General features: G+C 39.6%; 1 protein-coding gene across 7 annotated transcripts in view; it reads right to left on the bottom strand.

Annotated features, from left to right (window-relative positions):
- Positions 1-18,552, bottom strand: part of LOC122552657 (RAC-gamma serine/threonine-protein kinase) — a 482,101-nt gene that overhangs the window by 43,824 nt on the left and 419,725 nt on the right. For 5 of the 7 annotated variants that reach the window (XM_043695471.1, XM_043695470.1, XM_043695474.1 and 2 more), the window contains one exon: positions 200-322. The exons of the other annotated variants lie outside the window; for them this stretch is intronic. In XM_043695471.1, coding sequence (XP_043551406.1) covers positions 200-322 — 123 coding nt within the window. The remainder of the gene's footprint in view (positions 1-199; positions 323-18,552) is intronic. 7 annotated transcript variants of the gene reach the window in all.

Genomic DNA, 18,552 nt, shown 5'->3' with positions numbered 1-18,552 from the left:
ATGGACAGAAGTTTTTCTTTGAGAAGTAATATTTTAAAACGTCTTTCAAATTCTAAAAAGAAACCAACTGTGTCCATTATTACAATGATTTGTAGTGGGAACAGCAGGTTCAGCTGTTGCAAGTAGGTTATGAATAATTTCAAGTATGTTCCTAGTGTGAAAAAAAGAATAAAGGTACAAATTCTGATTACATTGTTACCTTGAGATCTCGGTACACAATCTTCTCGGAATGCAAATAATCTAGAGCCGAGACAATTTCTGCGCCATAGAAGCGTGTGCGGTCCTCTGAGAACACTCGTTCTCTCGACAAATGGAAAAACAGCTGCAGGGTAAACAGCGGGGACAGTATTGTAATAATTACTGATTTAGTGGGGAAAATTAACACAAACATAAAACACCTCTCATCACCATATTGTGATGATAGATAGTGCACCCTTGGTAGATAGTGATGGCTCCTAGACGGCAGCTGGTTTATCTTTCAAAGTTTCCAAGGGGAAATGTGAGCTGCTAAATCAGCTTTTTAATCAATATACCAATCTTGTTCTAGACATTCTGTGCACTGCCTATTTAACCTCCTACTTACTCCTGAAAAAAAGTGCAGCAGTGCGATCTAATTATCCTTTTCATATTGTCAGATGTTGAGCTGCATTGTCAAATACCTGTATGTTCACACTGTCATAGGCATTGATACAAATTACCACTGTTACCTTCAAACAGTCCCATATTAATTGACCTGCCATCAAAATTTGCATAAGAAAGACCTGAATGTGTCAAACAGGGATTAGTCATCCTAACTAATCTACTGCTGTAGCTAACAAATTTCACATATTGGAACTAAAGGGTCCACTGAGTCAATCCAAGTCTTTTCTGAGTTTTATTAAAAGATGTGTGAACATTTTGCAAAAGAAAAAATGATATATTATGCATTTTTCTGTGTATGTAAACAGTCCAATAAAAGGTTCAAATTGAATTACATCCCAAAAAACATAATTTGTATTGATTCTTTTAATGGTTTTTCACATAGGGATATTATGATAAATAATATAAATCTTATCATTAAGTTGCGACTACTCACAAATTTAAGAAAAAAATATAATTCTTTTATATAGGAGTGGACAACCAGTAAAATCCAATTTGCATTGTTCCTTCTAGGTGAGATACAAAAGCATGACACATTCGTGATCTCATGACCTTAAATGCATAGGCATATAAAATCCAAGTGCCTTTAATCCGAAATATATCAACTTAAAACTAGCAATAGTATTTAATAAAATATTAGTGGTTCATAACAATTGATTCATAGTACAATATTTTTAAAGTCTAACAATAACTGCTTAAGTATATATAAGCCTATTTGTAATTTATGAAAATTATACATAGCTCTATACACTCTTACTTGTAACACCAAATGTAAGGTAGTAGCTATCAATTACAGTCAACTGCTGAATTTCTTTGATTCAAAGATCTTTCAACACTTCACAACTATGATAAACCTTACAAATTGATTTTGCTTTACTGCATTTAGTGACATTAGTATAATATTACAAACTAATTAAAGATGAATTAGGCAAACTATTTACCTCACCATAGTTTATTCACCCAAGAAGGCACAGAAGCCCTATTATTGACAACTATTTTCAATTCTGCTGCTTTATTATTTTCAACAAATATCAGCTATCAGTGCCAAATCTAGGATTCATAACTATTTTCAAAAAAGATCTTTACTGATACAGTCCAACAGGCAAAGATTGTTTCATAATTGGGGTAGTATTGGAATTAACTGCAAACTGGAATTATATGCCAGGGATGTCTGAATTTTAGATTGTACAAAATTAAGAATCAGCATGTGTTGAAGGGAGTTCTCCAGCACCATAAATGATGAATTAACATATTTCAAGCATTATCTGTGTTTGAATTATGGCTATGGTCCTCTTTATGACCCTACTGTCAACATGATTTGCCCCTATGTCAAGCAGATCACTTCTCAAATCGATCCCATAATGAATAAAAGCTCAACCTTCTCTGGTATTGCTTTGTAGCAAACTGTTACATTCCTGTTTGTTAATTATGTAATACTTAGTGTAGTTCTGGGTGTAAGTTTGCTCACTGAGCTGGAAGGCTCATTCTCAGATGTTTCATCACCATACTAGGTAACATCATCAGTGAGCCTCCAGTGAAGCACTGGTGTTATGTCCCGCTTTCTATTTATGCGTCTTGCTTCCTTAAGATAGGTGATATCTTTTTGTCATTTACATAAATGATTTGGATGCGAGCATCAGACATACAGTTAGTAAGTTTGCAGATGACACACACCTGATCAGGTCCTGGGGATTTATCTACCTTTACCCATTTCAATACATCCAGCAGTTCCTCCTCTGTAATCTGAACATTTTGCAAGATGTCACCATCTATTTCCCTACAGTCGATATCTTCCATATCCTTTTCCACATCCCCGGTTCAAAGTTGGAAGTCAGAGGGTGGTGGGGGAGGGTTGTTTTTCAGACTGAAGGCCTGTGACCAGTGGAGTGCCACAAGGATTGGTGTTGGGTCCTCTACTTTTTGTCATTTACATAAATGATTTGGATGCGAGCATACGAGGTACAGTTAGTAAGTCTGCAGATGACACCAAAATTGGAGGTGTAGTAGACAGCAAAGAGGGTTACCTCAGATTACAACAGGATCTGGACCAGATGGGCCAATGGGCTGAGAAGTGGCAGATGGAGTTTAATTCAGATAAATGGGAGGTGCTGCATTTTGGGAAAGCAAATCTTAGCAGGACTTATACACTTAATGGTAAGGTCCTACGGAGTGTTGCTGAACAGAGACCTTGGAGTGCAGTTCATAGCTCCTTGAAAGTGGAGTCGCAGATAGATAGGATAGTGAAGAAGGCGTTTGGTATGCTTTCCTTTACTGGTCAGAGAATTGAGTACAGGAGTTGGGAGGTCATGTTGCGGCTGTACAGGACATTGGTTAGGCCACTGTTGGAATATTGCGTGCAATTCTGGTCTCCTTCCTATCAGAAAGATGTTGTGAAACGTGAAAGGGTTCAGAAAAGATTTACAAGGATGTTGCCAGGGTTGGAGGATTTGAGCTACAGGGAGAGACTGAACAGGCTGGGGCTATTTTCTCTCCAGCGTCAGAGGCTAAGGGGTGACCTTATAGAGGTTTACAAAATTATGTGGGGCATGAATAGGGTAAGTAGGCAAAATCATTTCCAAGGGGTCGGGGAGTCCTGAACTAGAGGGCATAGGGGAAAGAGAGGAAATATATAAAAGAGACATAAGGGGCAACTTTTTCACGCAGAGGGTGGCACATGTATGGAATGAGCTGCCAGAGGAAGTGATGGAGGTTGGTACAATTGCAACATTTAAGAGGCATCTGGATGGGTATATGAATAGGAAGGATTTGGAGGGATATGGGTCGGGTGCTGGCAGGTGGGACTAGATTGGGTTGGGATATCTGGTCGGCATAGACGGGTTGGACCGAAGGGTCTGTTTCCATGCTGTACATCTCTATGACTCTATATCCTTTCCAGTTCTTTTTCTCAGAGGATGGTAGAAGGGGTGCAAATCAATGTGCTTATTGATGGAGTTCCGGTTGGAATTCCTAGAAGCATGGCATTCTACCCATAACTCTATCAATAAACACATCAATTTGGACCCATCTACCATCCTTTGAGAAAAAGAACTGGAAAGGATATCACCCATCCTAAGAAACTAAGACACATAAATAGAAAGTGGGACATAACACCTTTGCTTCACTGGAGGCTCACCGATGATGTTACTAGTATAGTGATGAAACGTCTGAGAATGAGCCTTCCAGCTCAGTGAGCAAAATTACACCCAGAACCTCAATCTGAGCTACAAATCTTATCAAAAATCGCTAACTTAGCATAGTCAAAGTGAATCGGAACACTCAATTTCAAAAAACACGTGGTCCTATGCCAAATTTTTTTTCAGTCGTTTTCTGAATTTCTATCTAGGTGATGTTATGCAGTTTATAATGTCATAATTATCTAACCGTTAGTAGTTGCTAATTTAAATAAAGTTAACAGCCTCGATATTAATGGGGAGACTGGTTGCAAGAGAGGCCAGAAACCCAACAAGTCTGGATTTTAGTTATGTCATGACATGTTATTATATGCAAGCCAAATTTTTGAGTCTCCAATAGGGTTAGCCACATTTATATAGCACAGGTAAACTAAAATAAGTACAGGCAGTTATCCTTTAACGCTTGCCTATTAAACACGATTTGTCTATAATGCGACTTGCGAATTGCCAAACTTTTTTTTAATGAGCAAACCCCCATTCACTGTTACGTGATTCTCATCCCCCGCACTAGGTGTCACAGTGCACAGAGGCTGGACTATGCGTCTGCATCACGTGATAAATCAGCTCATGCGCTTTCCCATGAAGAGCTTTGTGAAAGTTATTGTGAAATGTATGTGCTAATTGACTTGGAAAAGCTTTGTGAAAATGTCTCTACAGCTTGAGGACAATAAGCTGGAAGCAATCTATTAATTTAAAAACTTAAAAAGAGTTTAGATAAGAGTGAAATTTCACTGGAATTGACTAATAGTAAAAGGACAGTGTTGTGGAGCAGTTTGAAACTTGGCTTTGTTGCTTGTACTAAGAGCTTTTTTCCTCTCTTTTTGTTTAAACAAACGTGCTTAGATCTTAAAGAATATCTGCAGACTCATCAAAATCTGTTTCAGTGACGAATCACAAGGCAAACAACTACAAAAAAATGTACAGGGGCTTGGACATGGTCATTCAGCAGCTTAGCGTAGTCAGATTCAGGAAACTTTGCACGTAGTGGGTGAGGGAGAGAAAGGTGGGTGGTACACTGTTACTTTTAGTGCATTTGTGGAGATGTCCTGTGGGGGTGAGTAGGCTGTGCAGAGGATAGTCAGGGTCAGATGTTAGTGAAGATGAGAGTGAGTGAGAAGATGCTGCAGGGAATGGTGAGTACAGTAGCAGAGACAGAGTGAGTGAGAGGTATAACCGAGATGATTGTGGCACTTCCACTGACAGAGTGGAGAAAGTCATTGATCTTCTTCCTACATTCTGTCCATTGCTTCAGATAGTTGAGATTGCACTGGCTTGGATCGTAACCCTGATCCAGGTTGGCATGGTTCCAGTAGAATAGCATCCTCTGTTGGCCTGGGAGAAAAAGATGTTCTGCCGCTGCTTTACCCCATCCCCATCAGCAGCATCTCCATGCTCCTGCTCACAAAGAGAGGCACCAATATTCTGTTGTTTGCACACCCAGGGCCAATGTCAGGAACAATGCAGGGCACTCCAGGCTGACAGCTCTTGTCTGGGGGCACAATATCTTTTTAAAGATGGTGCTACACCAAGGATGTTGGTCAATTCTGGAATATCCAGAAAGTGATGAGTTATTTTGGAAATAGTACATAATATGATGATGCTAGAATGTGAGAGAGGGACACCGAAGAGTGGGGGTAGGCAATAAGTCAGGCAGTTTTGTAAAATAAGATGATAGATTTCCCCAAGCATCAGAATGTGAAACCCTTCGGAAAACCCGGCAAAAGAAATTAAGATTCAGCCCTTTACCTATCAAGGCAGGTTTCATTCTGGGATCTGACTTGTGCAGTGTTACCACTAATGGGATCAGAAGACTGGCCAGAGTGTAGTGCAGCCAGCAGTTATAGATGTCAATCGAGAGTAATCAGTTGAAGATTCTGATGAATTGCACTATACAGTACCATACAACAGGTCAAAATTTACTAAGGCTGTGCTATCATTTTTGTTAGGCTAACTACTATTTTTGATTCCATTTTTACTGATATTTTTGGTGATTACCGCTAACCCTGTTTTTCCCACAGGCCCCATTATTTCTATCGCACAATTCTCTATAACATGGTGTCACACAGGAAAGCACCTAATACATTATAGGAGAACTACCTGCAGGTAATTTTAATAGTAAACTTGAAAAAGGTTTTTTTGAGCCTACAAGTTGTCTGAAGCCTCTCTTTTAGACCATCTTCCTGAATGTTCTCCACAACTCAGTGCATTGTTACTCTCTCAAATCTATAATCCACTGTGCACCATGGTCCAAGGTTCAAGTACATTTTACAAACAATTTTGCCAGCTATACTCTTCCTAGTCAGCATTCACTTTCTCTTAGCAATTCTCCCATCCCAATAGACAATCTTCCGTCACCCATGATCTGATGGGATATACCACTACGTCAACTAAACCAGATTGCAATCTTACATCATTGACGGGCTGCCACAAATTGATAGAAATCAGGCTAAAACTTGCAATTACAACCTAACTATTATACTTAGATGGATTTGAGAAGAATTTGACATTACCAAATAGTGTGTAAACAGATGGAATTCAAATTCAACTTATTTAAGTTTTTTCTTACATGCATACACAAAGAAACAAAGACTCATGCATATCATATTAAAATATAAAGTATATAAATATACATTGGGAACACATAAATTCAATCAAACTTGCTACCAATGGCAGCTTATTAGTTAGAAGTCTAAAAATTAGAAATGAACACATTAAAAAAAATCAGTTTACAATAGAAGAGGTTAGCACCTGAATCAAATCATAACTTACTTATAAGCAACCATCTTTGGAATACTTTTGAGATAACAAGAAAACCTTATGATTTTTCCCTATTCTATCTTAAACGTCCCTTGACACACAACCAATTATGTTAATATATTTTTACACTGTGCAGTTCCCCAATTGTTGAAAGGATCTGGAACAGACATGGCCTGCCCTGTTCTCTCAGCCTCTTGCCTAGCTACTGTTTCTCTATATTCAAATTTCAAGTCCTCTCTCTTAATGCCATCTGGCCACAGTTTCTCTATCTTCAGATTTCAGGCCTACTCTAATACCATCCCCACTTTGCTCCCAGTATTGGGTGTCATCAGAGATGAATTGTGTTTCCTTAGCGAATAATGCCATAAAGTAAATGCAATATAAAACTTAAATGCTGATGGGAACAACAGTAAGAATAGCTGAAGAGGTGACTCCAAGCAAAACTATTTTAAATGAATTGGTGATCCTTTAAAAATATGCAGGAAAGATATGATCAAGGAAGACAATTGAGATGGTTTACACTTGATTTAATATCATAATTATTCTAAAAGTATTTTAGTGCCACTGAGTATAAAACAAACTGCAGTAGAGCACATCAACTTTTCTTTACCAGTAGGGTAATCTGAAGTTGGAATGAGCAAGTTATATTGTTACTTCAATTTATGCCTTTATATTTTGATTTTTTTAAAGCAGTTTGATACCTCGGATTAAGCAGAGCATTGGAACAGTTCAACACCCAAGCTAAATCTGCATATCATCCTTTAGATACATTTGGCAACAATATTATGCTGTTGTCAGACATTTCTTTTCACTCAGGATTAGGCAATAATATGTAGGAGAATAGGCCATTCAGCCCATCAAGTCTGAACAGTACAGTACAGTACAGTACAGCACAGAACAGTGCTTTTTCATAATCCTCAACTCCATTTTCTTGCTCTTTATCCCCACAACCATTAATTCCCTTACTGATTAAAAATCTCAGCCTTGCATACACTTAATGACTAGGCTTCACCAGCCCTTTTCAACAAAGAATTCACAAGCTCAGAGAAGTAATTTCTTGTGCTCTCTGCTCCTAGACTCTCTCCACATCTATGCTGGAAATTTCCCTAAAAATACTGTACATTTCAATAAGGTCACCTCTTATTTTTGTGATGATGCTGTCACTTTAAAAGGTTATTTTGTCCTTGGATTGTTTCACAGAAATCGTAAAAGCAAAGGTGCCTTAGAAGATGCTAGTTTAATAATGGAAGGGGAGTGTCCAGTTCTTCCAGTTCAGTTTTTGTCTGTATTTTGTTTCAGCTGTATCAGTCATAAGATGTGTGTCCAAGCTTCAGTAAAGAACTCCTCTGACCTTCTGCTGAAATCTCTCTTTGCATTTCGTTCCCTCCTGCCTGTAAGTATCCATGTTTGAATTTAACTTTTTGCCAAGGGGTGTGTTTATGGAATGTTACCGTATTGAACACTTACTTAGTAATAGTTACTGTATCAGGTCAGTTAAGTTTTCCAACAGTTAAGTCATTCTAAATTCCGCTTTTTGTTCGTATTTCAACTGTAATATTTAAATAAATTCTGTTTCGCTTAAAGCCGAGTAGTTTGACCAGTTGCATCACACCTGGAATATCCACTTCATATCGAAAGTCAGAGTCATAGAAATTTACCGCAATGAAACAGACCCTTCGTCCAATTCGTGAATGCTGACCACCTAACCTAATCTAGTCCCATTTGCCAGCACTTGACCCCTATCCCTCTAAACCCTGGCTATTCATATACCCATCCAAATGCCACTTAAATGTGGTAATTGTATCAGCCTCCACCACTTCCTCTGGCAGCTCATTCCATACACGGACCACACTCTGTGTGAAAAAGTTGCTCCTTAGGTCCCTTTTAAATCTTTCCTCTCTCATGCTAAACCTATGCCCTCTAGTTCTGGAATCCACTAACCCAGAGAAAAGACCTTGTCTATTTACCCTGTCTATGCCCTTCATGATTTTATAAACCTCTATAAGGTCACCCCTCAGGCTCCAACACTCCAGGGAAAACAGCCCCAGCCTATTCACCCTCTCCCTATAGCTCAAATCCTCCAACCCTGGCAATATCCTGGTGAATCTTTTCTGAATCGTTTCAAGTTTCACAACATCTTTCCTATAGGAGGGAGACCAGAATTGCATGCAATATTCCAAAAGTGGCCTAACCAATGGCCTGTACAGCCACAACATGACCTCCCAACTCCTATACCCAGTGCTCTGGCCAATAAAGGAAAGCATACCTTCACTATCCTATCTACCTGAGACCCCACTTTCAGAACCTGCACCCCAAGGTCTCTTTGTACAGCAACACCCCCAGCACCTTACAATTAAGTGTGTAAATCCTGCTCTGATTTTCCTTTCCAAAATGCAGCACCTCACATTTATCGAAACTAAACTCCATCTGCCACTTCTCAGCTAATTGGCCCATCTGATCAAGATACCATTGCACACTGAGGTAACCTTCTTCACTGTCCACTACTCCTCCAATTTTGGTGTTATCTGTAAACCTACTAAGCATACCTCTTATGTTCATATCAAAACCATTTATATGAATGATGAAAATCAGTGTACCCAGCACCAATCCTTGTGACAGACCACTGGTCACAGGCGTCCAGTCTGAAATGTAAACCTCCAGCACCACCCTCTGTCTTATACCTTTCAGCCAGTTCTGTACCCAAATGGTAGTTCTCCCTGTATTCCATGCGATCTAATCTTGCTAACCAGTGTACTATGAGGAACCTTGTCAAATGCCTTACTGAAGTCCATATATGATCAATCATCACTCATCAATCATCACTCATCAATCCACTTGGTTACTTCTTCAAAAAACTCTTCAAGTTCGTGAGACAAGATTTCTCACGCACAGAGCCATGTTGACGATCCCTAATCAGTCCTTGCCTTTCCAAATGCATGTACATCCTGTAACTCAGGATTCCCTCTAACAACTTGCCCACCACCAATGCCAGGCTCACCGGTCTAGTTCCCTGGCTTTTCTTTACGACTTTTCTTAAGTAGCGGCACCACGTTAGCCAACCTTCAGTCTTCTGGCACTTCTCTTGTGACTATCAATGATACAAATATCTCAGCAAGGGGCCCAGCTTCCCACAGAGTTCCAGGTACAATTGATCAGGTCCTGGGGATTTATCCACCTTTATGCATTTTAAGACATCCAGCACCACCTCCTTTGTAATATGGACATTTTGCAAGATGTCACCATGTATTTCCTCACATTCTATATCTTCCATATCCTTCTCCACAGTAAACACTAAGGCAAAATACCCGTTTGGTAACTGCCCTATCTCCTGTGGTCCCACATACAGGCTGCCTTGCTGTTTTTTAAGGGGCCGTATTCTCTCCCTAGTTACCCTTTTGTCCTTAACGTACTTATAGAATCGCTTTATAGAATCCTTAACCCTATTTACCAAAGCTATCTCATGTGCCCTTTTTGCCCTCCTGATTTCCAGCTTCAGTATACTCCTCCTGCCTTTATACTCTGATAAGGATTCTCTCGATCTGTGCTGTATATACCTGACATATGCTTCCTTCTTTTTCTGAACCAAAACCTCAATTTCTCTAGTGTAGCATTCCCTACACCTACCAGCCTTTCCTTTCACCCTAACAGGAAAATAATGTCTCTGAATTAGAAGCGGACTAACAAACTGGCAGGGAGATTTGCTAGAGCTGGTCAGGAGGATTTTAAACTGGTAATGTGGTGGGGGAGGGGGGAACGGGGTGGAGTCGGGGGGAGTTCGGACCCAGGGAAGTAGTGAGGAAAGAAATCGGTCTGAGACTGGGACGATTGGGAAAATGATCAAGTCAAACAGTCAGGGCAGGCAGGAACAAAGCAGAAAACAAGGTAGCACTGATGAATTAACCTGCATGTATTTCAATGCTAGAGACCTAACAGAAAAGGCAGATGAACTCAGGGCATCTCATTTTTGAAGGTTTCCCATTTTCCAACCATTCCTTTACCTGTGAACATCTATACCCCGATCAACTTTTGAAAGTTCTTGCCTAATACCATCAGAATCGGCCTTCCTCCAACTTAGAGCTTTAACTTTTATATCCAGTCCATCCTGTATCATCACTATTTTAAAACTAATAGAATTATGGTCGCTGGCCCCAAAGTGCTCCCCCACTGATACCACAGTCACCTGCCCTGCTTTATTTCCCAAAAGGAGATCAGATTTTACATCTTCTCTAGTAGCTACATCAACATACTGAATCAGAAAATGTTCTTGGACACATTTAAATTCCTCTCCATCTAAACCCTTAACACTATGGCAGTCCCAGTCTATGTTTGGAAAGTTAAAATCCCCTACCATAACTACCTTATTATTCTTATAGATAACTGAGATCTCCTTACAAATTTGTTTCTTAACTTCCCTCTGACTATTAGGGGGTCTATAAACAATCCCAATAAGGTGATCATCCCTTTCTTATTTCTCAGTTCCACCCAAATAACTTGCCTGGATGTACTGCCAGGAATATCCACCCTCAGCACATCTGTAATGCTATCTCTTATCAAAAACGCCACTTCCCGCTTTTGTATTCTGGAACATTAAGCTGCCAGTTCTGTCCATCCCTGAGCCACATCTCTGTAATTGCTATGGTATACCAGTCCCATATTCCTAACCATGCCCCAAGTTCATGTGCCTTCTCTATTAGGCCTCTTGCATTGAAATAAATGCAGTTTTATCTTGTTCTCTGCTTTGTTCCTGCCTGCCCTGACTGTTTGACTTGAACCTTTTCCCAACCGTACCAGTCTCAGACTGATCTCTTTCCTCACTACTTCCGAACCCCCCCCACCTTACTAGTTTAAAATCCTCCCGAGCAGCTCTAGCAAATCTCCCTGCCAGTTTATTAGTCCCCTTCCAATTCAGGTGCAATCCAGCCATCCTGTACAGGTCACTTCTACCCCAGAAGTGATTCCAATGATCCAAAAATGTGAACCCTTCTCTCCTGCACCAGCTCATCTGCCACGCATTCATCTGCTCTATCCTCTTATTCCGACCCTCACCAGCTCGTAGTACCAGGACTAATCCAGATATTACCACTCTTGAGAACCTCCTTTTTAAATTCCTGCCTAATTTTCTATATTGTCCGTTCAGAATCTCATCCCTTTCCCTTCCTATGTTGTTAGTTCCAATGTGAACAATGACCTCCTGCTGGTCAGTCTCCCTTTGAGAACATTCTGCACCCTCTCCGAGATATTCTTGAACCTAGCACCAGGAAGGCAAAACACCATTCTGATTTTTTGTTACTGGCTGCAGAAACGTCTGTCTGTGCCTCTAACTAGAAAGTCCTCTATCACAATCGATCACTTGGAACCTGACGTACCCCTCTTACGTTACAGCGTGTCTTGGTACCAGAAACCTGGCTGTTCATGCTATGTTCTCCTGAGAGTCCATCACCCCCAAACTTTTCCAAAACAGCATAGTTGTTTGAAATGGGGATAGCCACAGAAGACTCCTGCACTACCTGCCTCTGTCTCCTACCTTTCCTGCAATTAATACATCTACCTGACTGTATCTGAACTTTCCTCCCTTCCTACAACTGCCATCCATCACACCCCAAGCTCCTGTAAATTCCTTATTGCCTCTAACTGCCGCTCCATGCAATTTGACATGATTTGCAACCAAAGACACTTACTGCCGACATAATTATCAGTAACATGAAAAGCGCATCACTCTCCTAAAGGCCATCATTGCTCCTTCACAATCTACCGATCGGCACCATCTTACTGTTCTAAAAAAACACTGCTCCATGCCAACTTAATACTTATGGTTTATATTTTTAGAATTTAATCAAGAGACAGTTCTCAATAAAACATATAATCAAGAAAGAACCCAATCTACTCACTACTGCAGATTTATAGCAAGGTTACACTTAAAAACTATGTACTTATTTGCTCTTGTGTTGTGAGCTCTCCCACACGTTCCTTCAAGGTCAGCTATGAATTTCTCTGTTTGTTATTTTTCCCTGGACACGCTCCGATCTCCAGAGATAATTGAATGCAAACACCTGTGTAGATTCACTGCTGTGTCAGACAGCAGCGTAGGTTTCTTTCTCTGACCAAATGGTTACTGCCTTTGTCTGTCTTCCTCCTTGTTAAAGTGCCGTTATTTTGATCTGTTTTCCCCCAAAGTTCCAAAATAATGCAACAGCTTATAAAATAGTAATTGTTGCTCCTGGAATTCGAAGAAATCACATCCAACACCTAAATTACCTCAAAAAAGGAGCAGCTCTTATAGCCACAATATTTTCCTGCCTTCATCCTGGATTGCCCAGAATTCTCTTTCTGCTTTTAAAATAAGAAAAGTCAGGGTCCAGGCTACCGTCTTAAGATATTTTGAGGGGGCCTGGCCCGGTCCATAAGTTTTTTTTTATATTCCAATGAGTACAGGGCCAATCCACTCAGGTTCTCCGCATACAGCTGTCATACGATATCTGATGAGCAGCAGAATCAACGTTTCAGGCAAGAGTTCTTCATCAGGAAACCTATTCCTGATGAAGGGCTCTTGCCTGAAAACATCAATTCTCTGGCTCCTCAGATGCTGCCTGACTGCTATGCTTTTCCAGCACCCCACTCTTGACTCTGATCTCCAGCATCTGTAGTCCTCACTCTTCCATACCATATCTGACATTGGGCTCCGTGAACCTTCTCTGGACTGCCTCCATTGTGAATAAGTCTCTTCTTAGACAACAGCCCAAAACTGTTCACAATATTTCAGCTGTAGTCTAACTAGCCTTGTATAGCTTTTGGGAAAATGGTCCTACTTTTATGGGCCTCTCCCTTTGAAATAAAAGCCAACATTCCATTTGTCGTGCCAATTAATTAACTTGGATTCTAGTATCCTAAATCCCTCTGATCCATAGTTTTCTGCAGTCTTTCTCCATTTAAACATTATTCTGCTCCTCTATTCTTTCTGTCAAAGTGCATAACCTCACATTTCTCCACATTATATTCCATCTGCCAAGTTTGTGCCCACTTTTTGCAGGTTGTGTGTGTCATCCTAACTTGCCTTTCTAAGAATTTTGTGTCATCCATAAATTTGGTTATAGTACATTCACTAACCGCATCCAAGTCATCAATGTATACTGTAAATAACTGTGACCTCAGCATTGATCTCTGTGGCACTCCACTAGTTACAGGTTGCCATCCTGAGAACACACCACCTTATCCAAACTCTGTCTTCTATTAGTTAGTCATTCCTCTATCCATGCTAATGTATTAAGCTGAGCATGCATGACAAGATTTGCTTCTCAAAGGTATTGTAAAAATAAAACACCTATACATTTTTGTTTAAAAGGCAAAGGAATGAGTATAAAATCAGAAACAGTAAATATAAAGCAGATATTTTTCTTAAAAACTATATAAGTTAATTTAAAACACTATGCAAAAAAAAAGCCTTGCTCCACTCCACCCCAGGGTCGAATAATTGTATTAAAGAGTGTGGTGCTGAAAAAAACACAGCCGGTCAGGCAGCATCCAAGGAGCAGGAGAATCGATGTTTCAAGTATAAGCCCTTCATCAGGAATGAGGCTTGTGGGCTCTCTCCAACAAGCTATAACAATTAATGATTGGACTGGAAACAAAAATCTTAAAGAAGCAGTTTCCTTATTTAACATGATTTTGAAAAAGAAATTCAAGTTTTTTCAGAAAGATCTTATCTGCAATGTAGAACATAGAACAGCACAGCACAGTACAGTACAGGCCCTTTGGCCGTTTATCCTACTCTAAGATCAACTAATCGACATACCCTTCATTTTATCATCATTAGGGCAAAGTTATTTAATTCTATCTTTAAACATCCCAACTCGCTTGAAGTTGGAGATTGTTTTAAAATGTTTACCACATGTGTACCATAAAGTAATCTTGTAGTCTAACATTCTTTTATTGTCATGGCTAACATGCATCAGAACTCTGCAGTACAGGTATACAAGACAAATGAAATAGAGGAACCATAAAAACACATTGGACACATTAAGCAAAGCATCACCAAATTGAAGGAGCCGGTCACTGGCTTCAGGAGTGGAATGGTGGAATGGTGCTGAGGTAGAGATGGTCAAAAGCATCAAGTTCCTGGGAATGATGATCACCAACAATCTGTACTGGTTCACCCATGTCGATGAATGGTCAAGAAAGCACAACAATGTCACTACTTCCTCAGGAGGCTCAGGAAATTTGGCATGTCCACAAGGACTTTTACCAATTTTTATAGATGTACCATAGAAAGCATTCTATCTGAATACATTACAGTGTGGTTTGGAAACTGTTTCTCTCAAGACCGCAAGAAACTACAGAGAGTCAGGAGCATAGCCCAATCCATCCCGCAAACCAGCCTTTTATCCATTAACTCCATCTTACAGATTCATTGGGTTTTTAATATTTTCAGCATTTCAGCTCTACCTTCTCAGGAGGTATATCAATCTGCAGTTACATGTACCACAACAACATTATCTTCATCTTTCCCAAAATTGAGATAAACAAAATTCTATGTGCTGGTATATATTACATAATCAAATGCATGTACATAGGAAGTAAATGACTTTCTTTTTGAGAACAGTAATTATTGCCGTAAGGAATGTTTGTTTGTTTGCTACTCATATAGATTTCCTTATTCTTAGAAATAAATTCAACTTTACAGAATAACCTCAGTGATCTGAATTGTGGATTATCCGAACAAGATCTCAAGGTCCTGTAAAGACGTTATCCATTATACGAACAATCAGTTATTGGAACAAAATACTCCCGCCCGCCTCGTTCAGATAGTCGAGGTTGTTCTGTATATATAAACACACTGGCGCAATCTCACAAGGAAATGATTCGTGAAACTCAAGTTATTTAAGAGGAATTTTTCAAAGTTGAAACGTTTGCCTTTTACAGGGACTGAAATAGCAAAAAGCTGCAGCAATATTACAACATTATTGTAATTGGAAATAGCAAAAGTAAGTAGTAAAAAATTTAAAAACCGATATGTTAAGTTCATTTAAAACTCAATGCAAAAAGGAATGTCTTCCTGGCTTTCTGCTCCACTCCACACCAAAGTCAAAAATGACTGTTAAAGTCAGAATAAGGAGAAAGGCCAAGTCAAGAGTGATTTATGCACAGAGACTTAAGATTTTCAAAGAACCATGAAATTAACAATAGTATATAGTCTTATTATTTTCCCTCATAATTTAATCTTTACATACAAACTGCAGAACGCCCACATGATGTAAAAGTTAGCAGTAGGACGTTAAGCACTATCTTCAAGATAGCTCGTAACAGAAAAGCAACAACATAGTTAAATACATTAAACTCCAGATGCTAGAAGTCGGAAACAAAACAGAAAAATACAAATTCTGATGAAGTTTGTACACCTGGAACATTAATGATTTTTAGTCTGTCCATCGTAGCTGACGCATCTATTTTGTTTTTCCACTCATTTCTACTGAACACTCATACTTCAGGTTTAATTTGATCTCAATATATGTCAACTTCTCTAATCTTAATAAAATGCATTTGCCAGTAGGCACTGGCTTCCTCCTGGATTGTGGGAATGTTACATTTTCACTAAACAACCAAGGCAGATTAATGGTTCAACAACAGCATTAAATCATATGATAACTCTTTAACCAGCATGAAATTTACTGAGTCCAAATTGGATAAAAAAAACATTAAAAAGCCTGATATATAGATGAGGTGCTGCCAATCTTTATAGCTCTGGGATTGATAAACCATTCAGCCCAGAAGGGTGGTTCAGTATAAAGAAAACAGCCTCAAGCAGGGTGGGAAGCAATCATTGAAAAGGAGAATACAGTTTCAACAGATGGAGACTGAACAGTATCTGTCAGAGAAAAGTGTCATTTTAGGCAATAAGGAACACAGTTGCACTACTAAACATAGCATAACAAATATTTCTACCAATGTATAATAAATTGAAAGCCTAAGAAATTAGGTGTTGTTTGCTGTCTGTTATTCAATGCTTAATCAATGACAGTCCATTACCTCTTTGCCCATGTGCTTTGATTTTGCCATTCAAACTTCATGGAGGGAAATCTATCAAAAATGGTCAAGAATTTCACAGATTCACTACCCTCAGAAAAGAAATTCCTTTGGGATTTCCTTTTATATTAGCTGTTGTCATTTCCCGTAATTCCACTTTCCTTCTCATACACGCTATCTCCCCTTCCTTCTGAACCTTCTGTATTCAGCTGGGTTTTCAATTTACTTAATACCTGACAGCTGTCATAAACACACTTGCTTCTTTGACAACCGTCCTCACTATCCACAACTAAATCATTTTCGTGTCATCTGCAAATTTACTAATGAGACCATTTACATTTTCATCGAAGTCAATTATACATATTATAAACAACAGAGATGCCAGCACTGATCCTTGCAGAAACTAGCCACAGACTTCCAGTGAGAAAAATGCCCCTCCACAACTGCCCTCTGTCTCCTATGACCAAGCCAATTTTGTATCCAATTTGCCAAATTACCATTGATCCATGCATTTTAATCCTCTCAATCAGCCGACCAATATGGACCTTGTTAAATGCTTTAATAAAGTCCATGTAGACAACATCCACTGCCCTACCCTCAATCATCTTTATCACTTGCTCAAAAACACAACCTTGACCTCCCCTTCATAATATCATGCTGACTATCTCTAATAAGTCCATTCTTTTCCAAATGTGAGTAAATTCTGTCTCTGAAAATCTTCTCCAATAATTTTCTATAGATTTACTGGCCAATAATTTCTGGATTATCCCTGTTTTATTTCTTAAACAAAAGAGCAACACTGGCTATTCTCCAGGCTTCTAGGACCTCACTTTGGCTAGAAAGGATACAAAGATTTTTTAAAGGTCCCAGCAATCTCCCCCTCCCTTGCCTCCCTCAGTATCCTGCGCTAGATCCCATCAGGCCCTGAGGACTTCCTGATGAAGGGCATATGCCCAAAACATTGATTCTCCTGCTGCTCAGATGCTGCCTGACCTGCTGTGCTTTTCCAGCAACACACCCTTGACCCCTGGGGACTTATCTGTCATAATGTTTTCCAAGACACCTAACACCACCACCTTCTTAAAATCAACATGCTCTAGAATATTAACATACCACCTCCTTAATCTTACCATCATCCATATCCTCCCTAGTGAATACAGATGCAAAGTACCCATTAAAAACCTCATTCACTTCCTCTGACTTTACGCAAATTTGCTCTTTCGCCATTGAACAGTCCTATCCTTTTCCTAGTTACCCTCTTGCTCCTAATATCTGCATAAAATGCCTTGGGATTCTCCTAAATCCTACATTATAAGATTCCTTCTAACTTTCTTAATTCCTGTTTAAGTTCTTTTCTGCTTCCTTTATACTTAAGAGTCTTGTTTGATTTCCATTTCCTGAACTTTATTTTCTTTGTGAAATAATGTTCAGTATCACCTGTCATCCAAGGTTCCTCTCAGGGATGTGCTAGTGCTGAAGTGTGATCAATTGGCCAGTATGACTTTGAATCAGGAATACAGCTGTAAGGTTCAAAGTCATTATGGAAAGGGATAAGCAAAGAGCAGAACTGTCTAAATTGGGGGGAGGCCTACTTCAATATCATTAAGCAGGATCCAGCAAACAGACTGGGAGCAGCTACTTGCAGGTAAGTATACATGTGGAAAATGAGAATTTTTAAAAGTAGTACAGTGAGAAATCTGGGCTAGTGTGTTCATTTAAGAGTGAAGGGCAAGGGCAGCAATTCCAAGGAACCCTGGATATTCAAAGTTTGTGAAAAGATTTGTAGCTCGGGTGCTCGTTGTTGTGGTTCTGTGCGCCGAGCTGGGAATTTGTGTTGCAGACGTTTCGTCCCCTGTCTAGGTGACATCCTCAGTGCTTGGGAGCCTCCTGTGAAGCGCTTCTGTGATCTTTCCTCCGGCATTTGTAGTGGTTTGAATCTGCCGCTTCC

Source organism: Chiloscyllium plagiosum, chromosome 9, assembly GCF_004010195.1.
Source record: "Chiloscyllium plagiosum isolate BGI_BamShark_2017 chromosome 9, ASM401019v2, whole genome shotgun sequence".
NCBI lineage: Eukaryota > Metazoa > Chordata > Chondrichthyes > Orectolobiformes > Hemiscylliidae > Chiloscyllium > Chiloscyllium plagiosum.
This window is presented reverse-complemented; position numbering and strand designations above follow the sequence as displayed.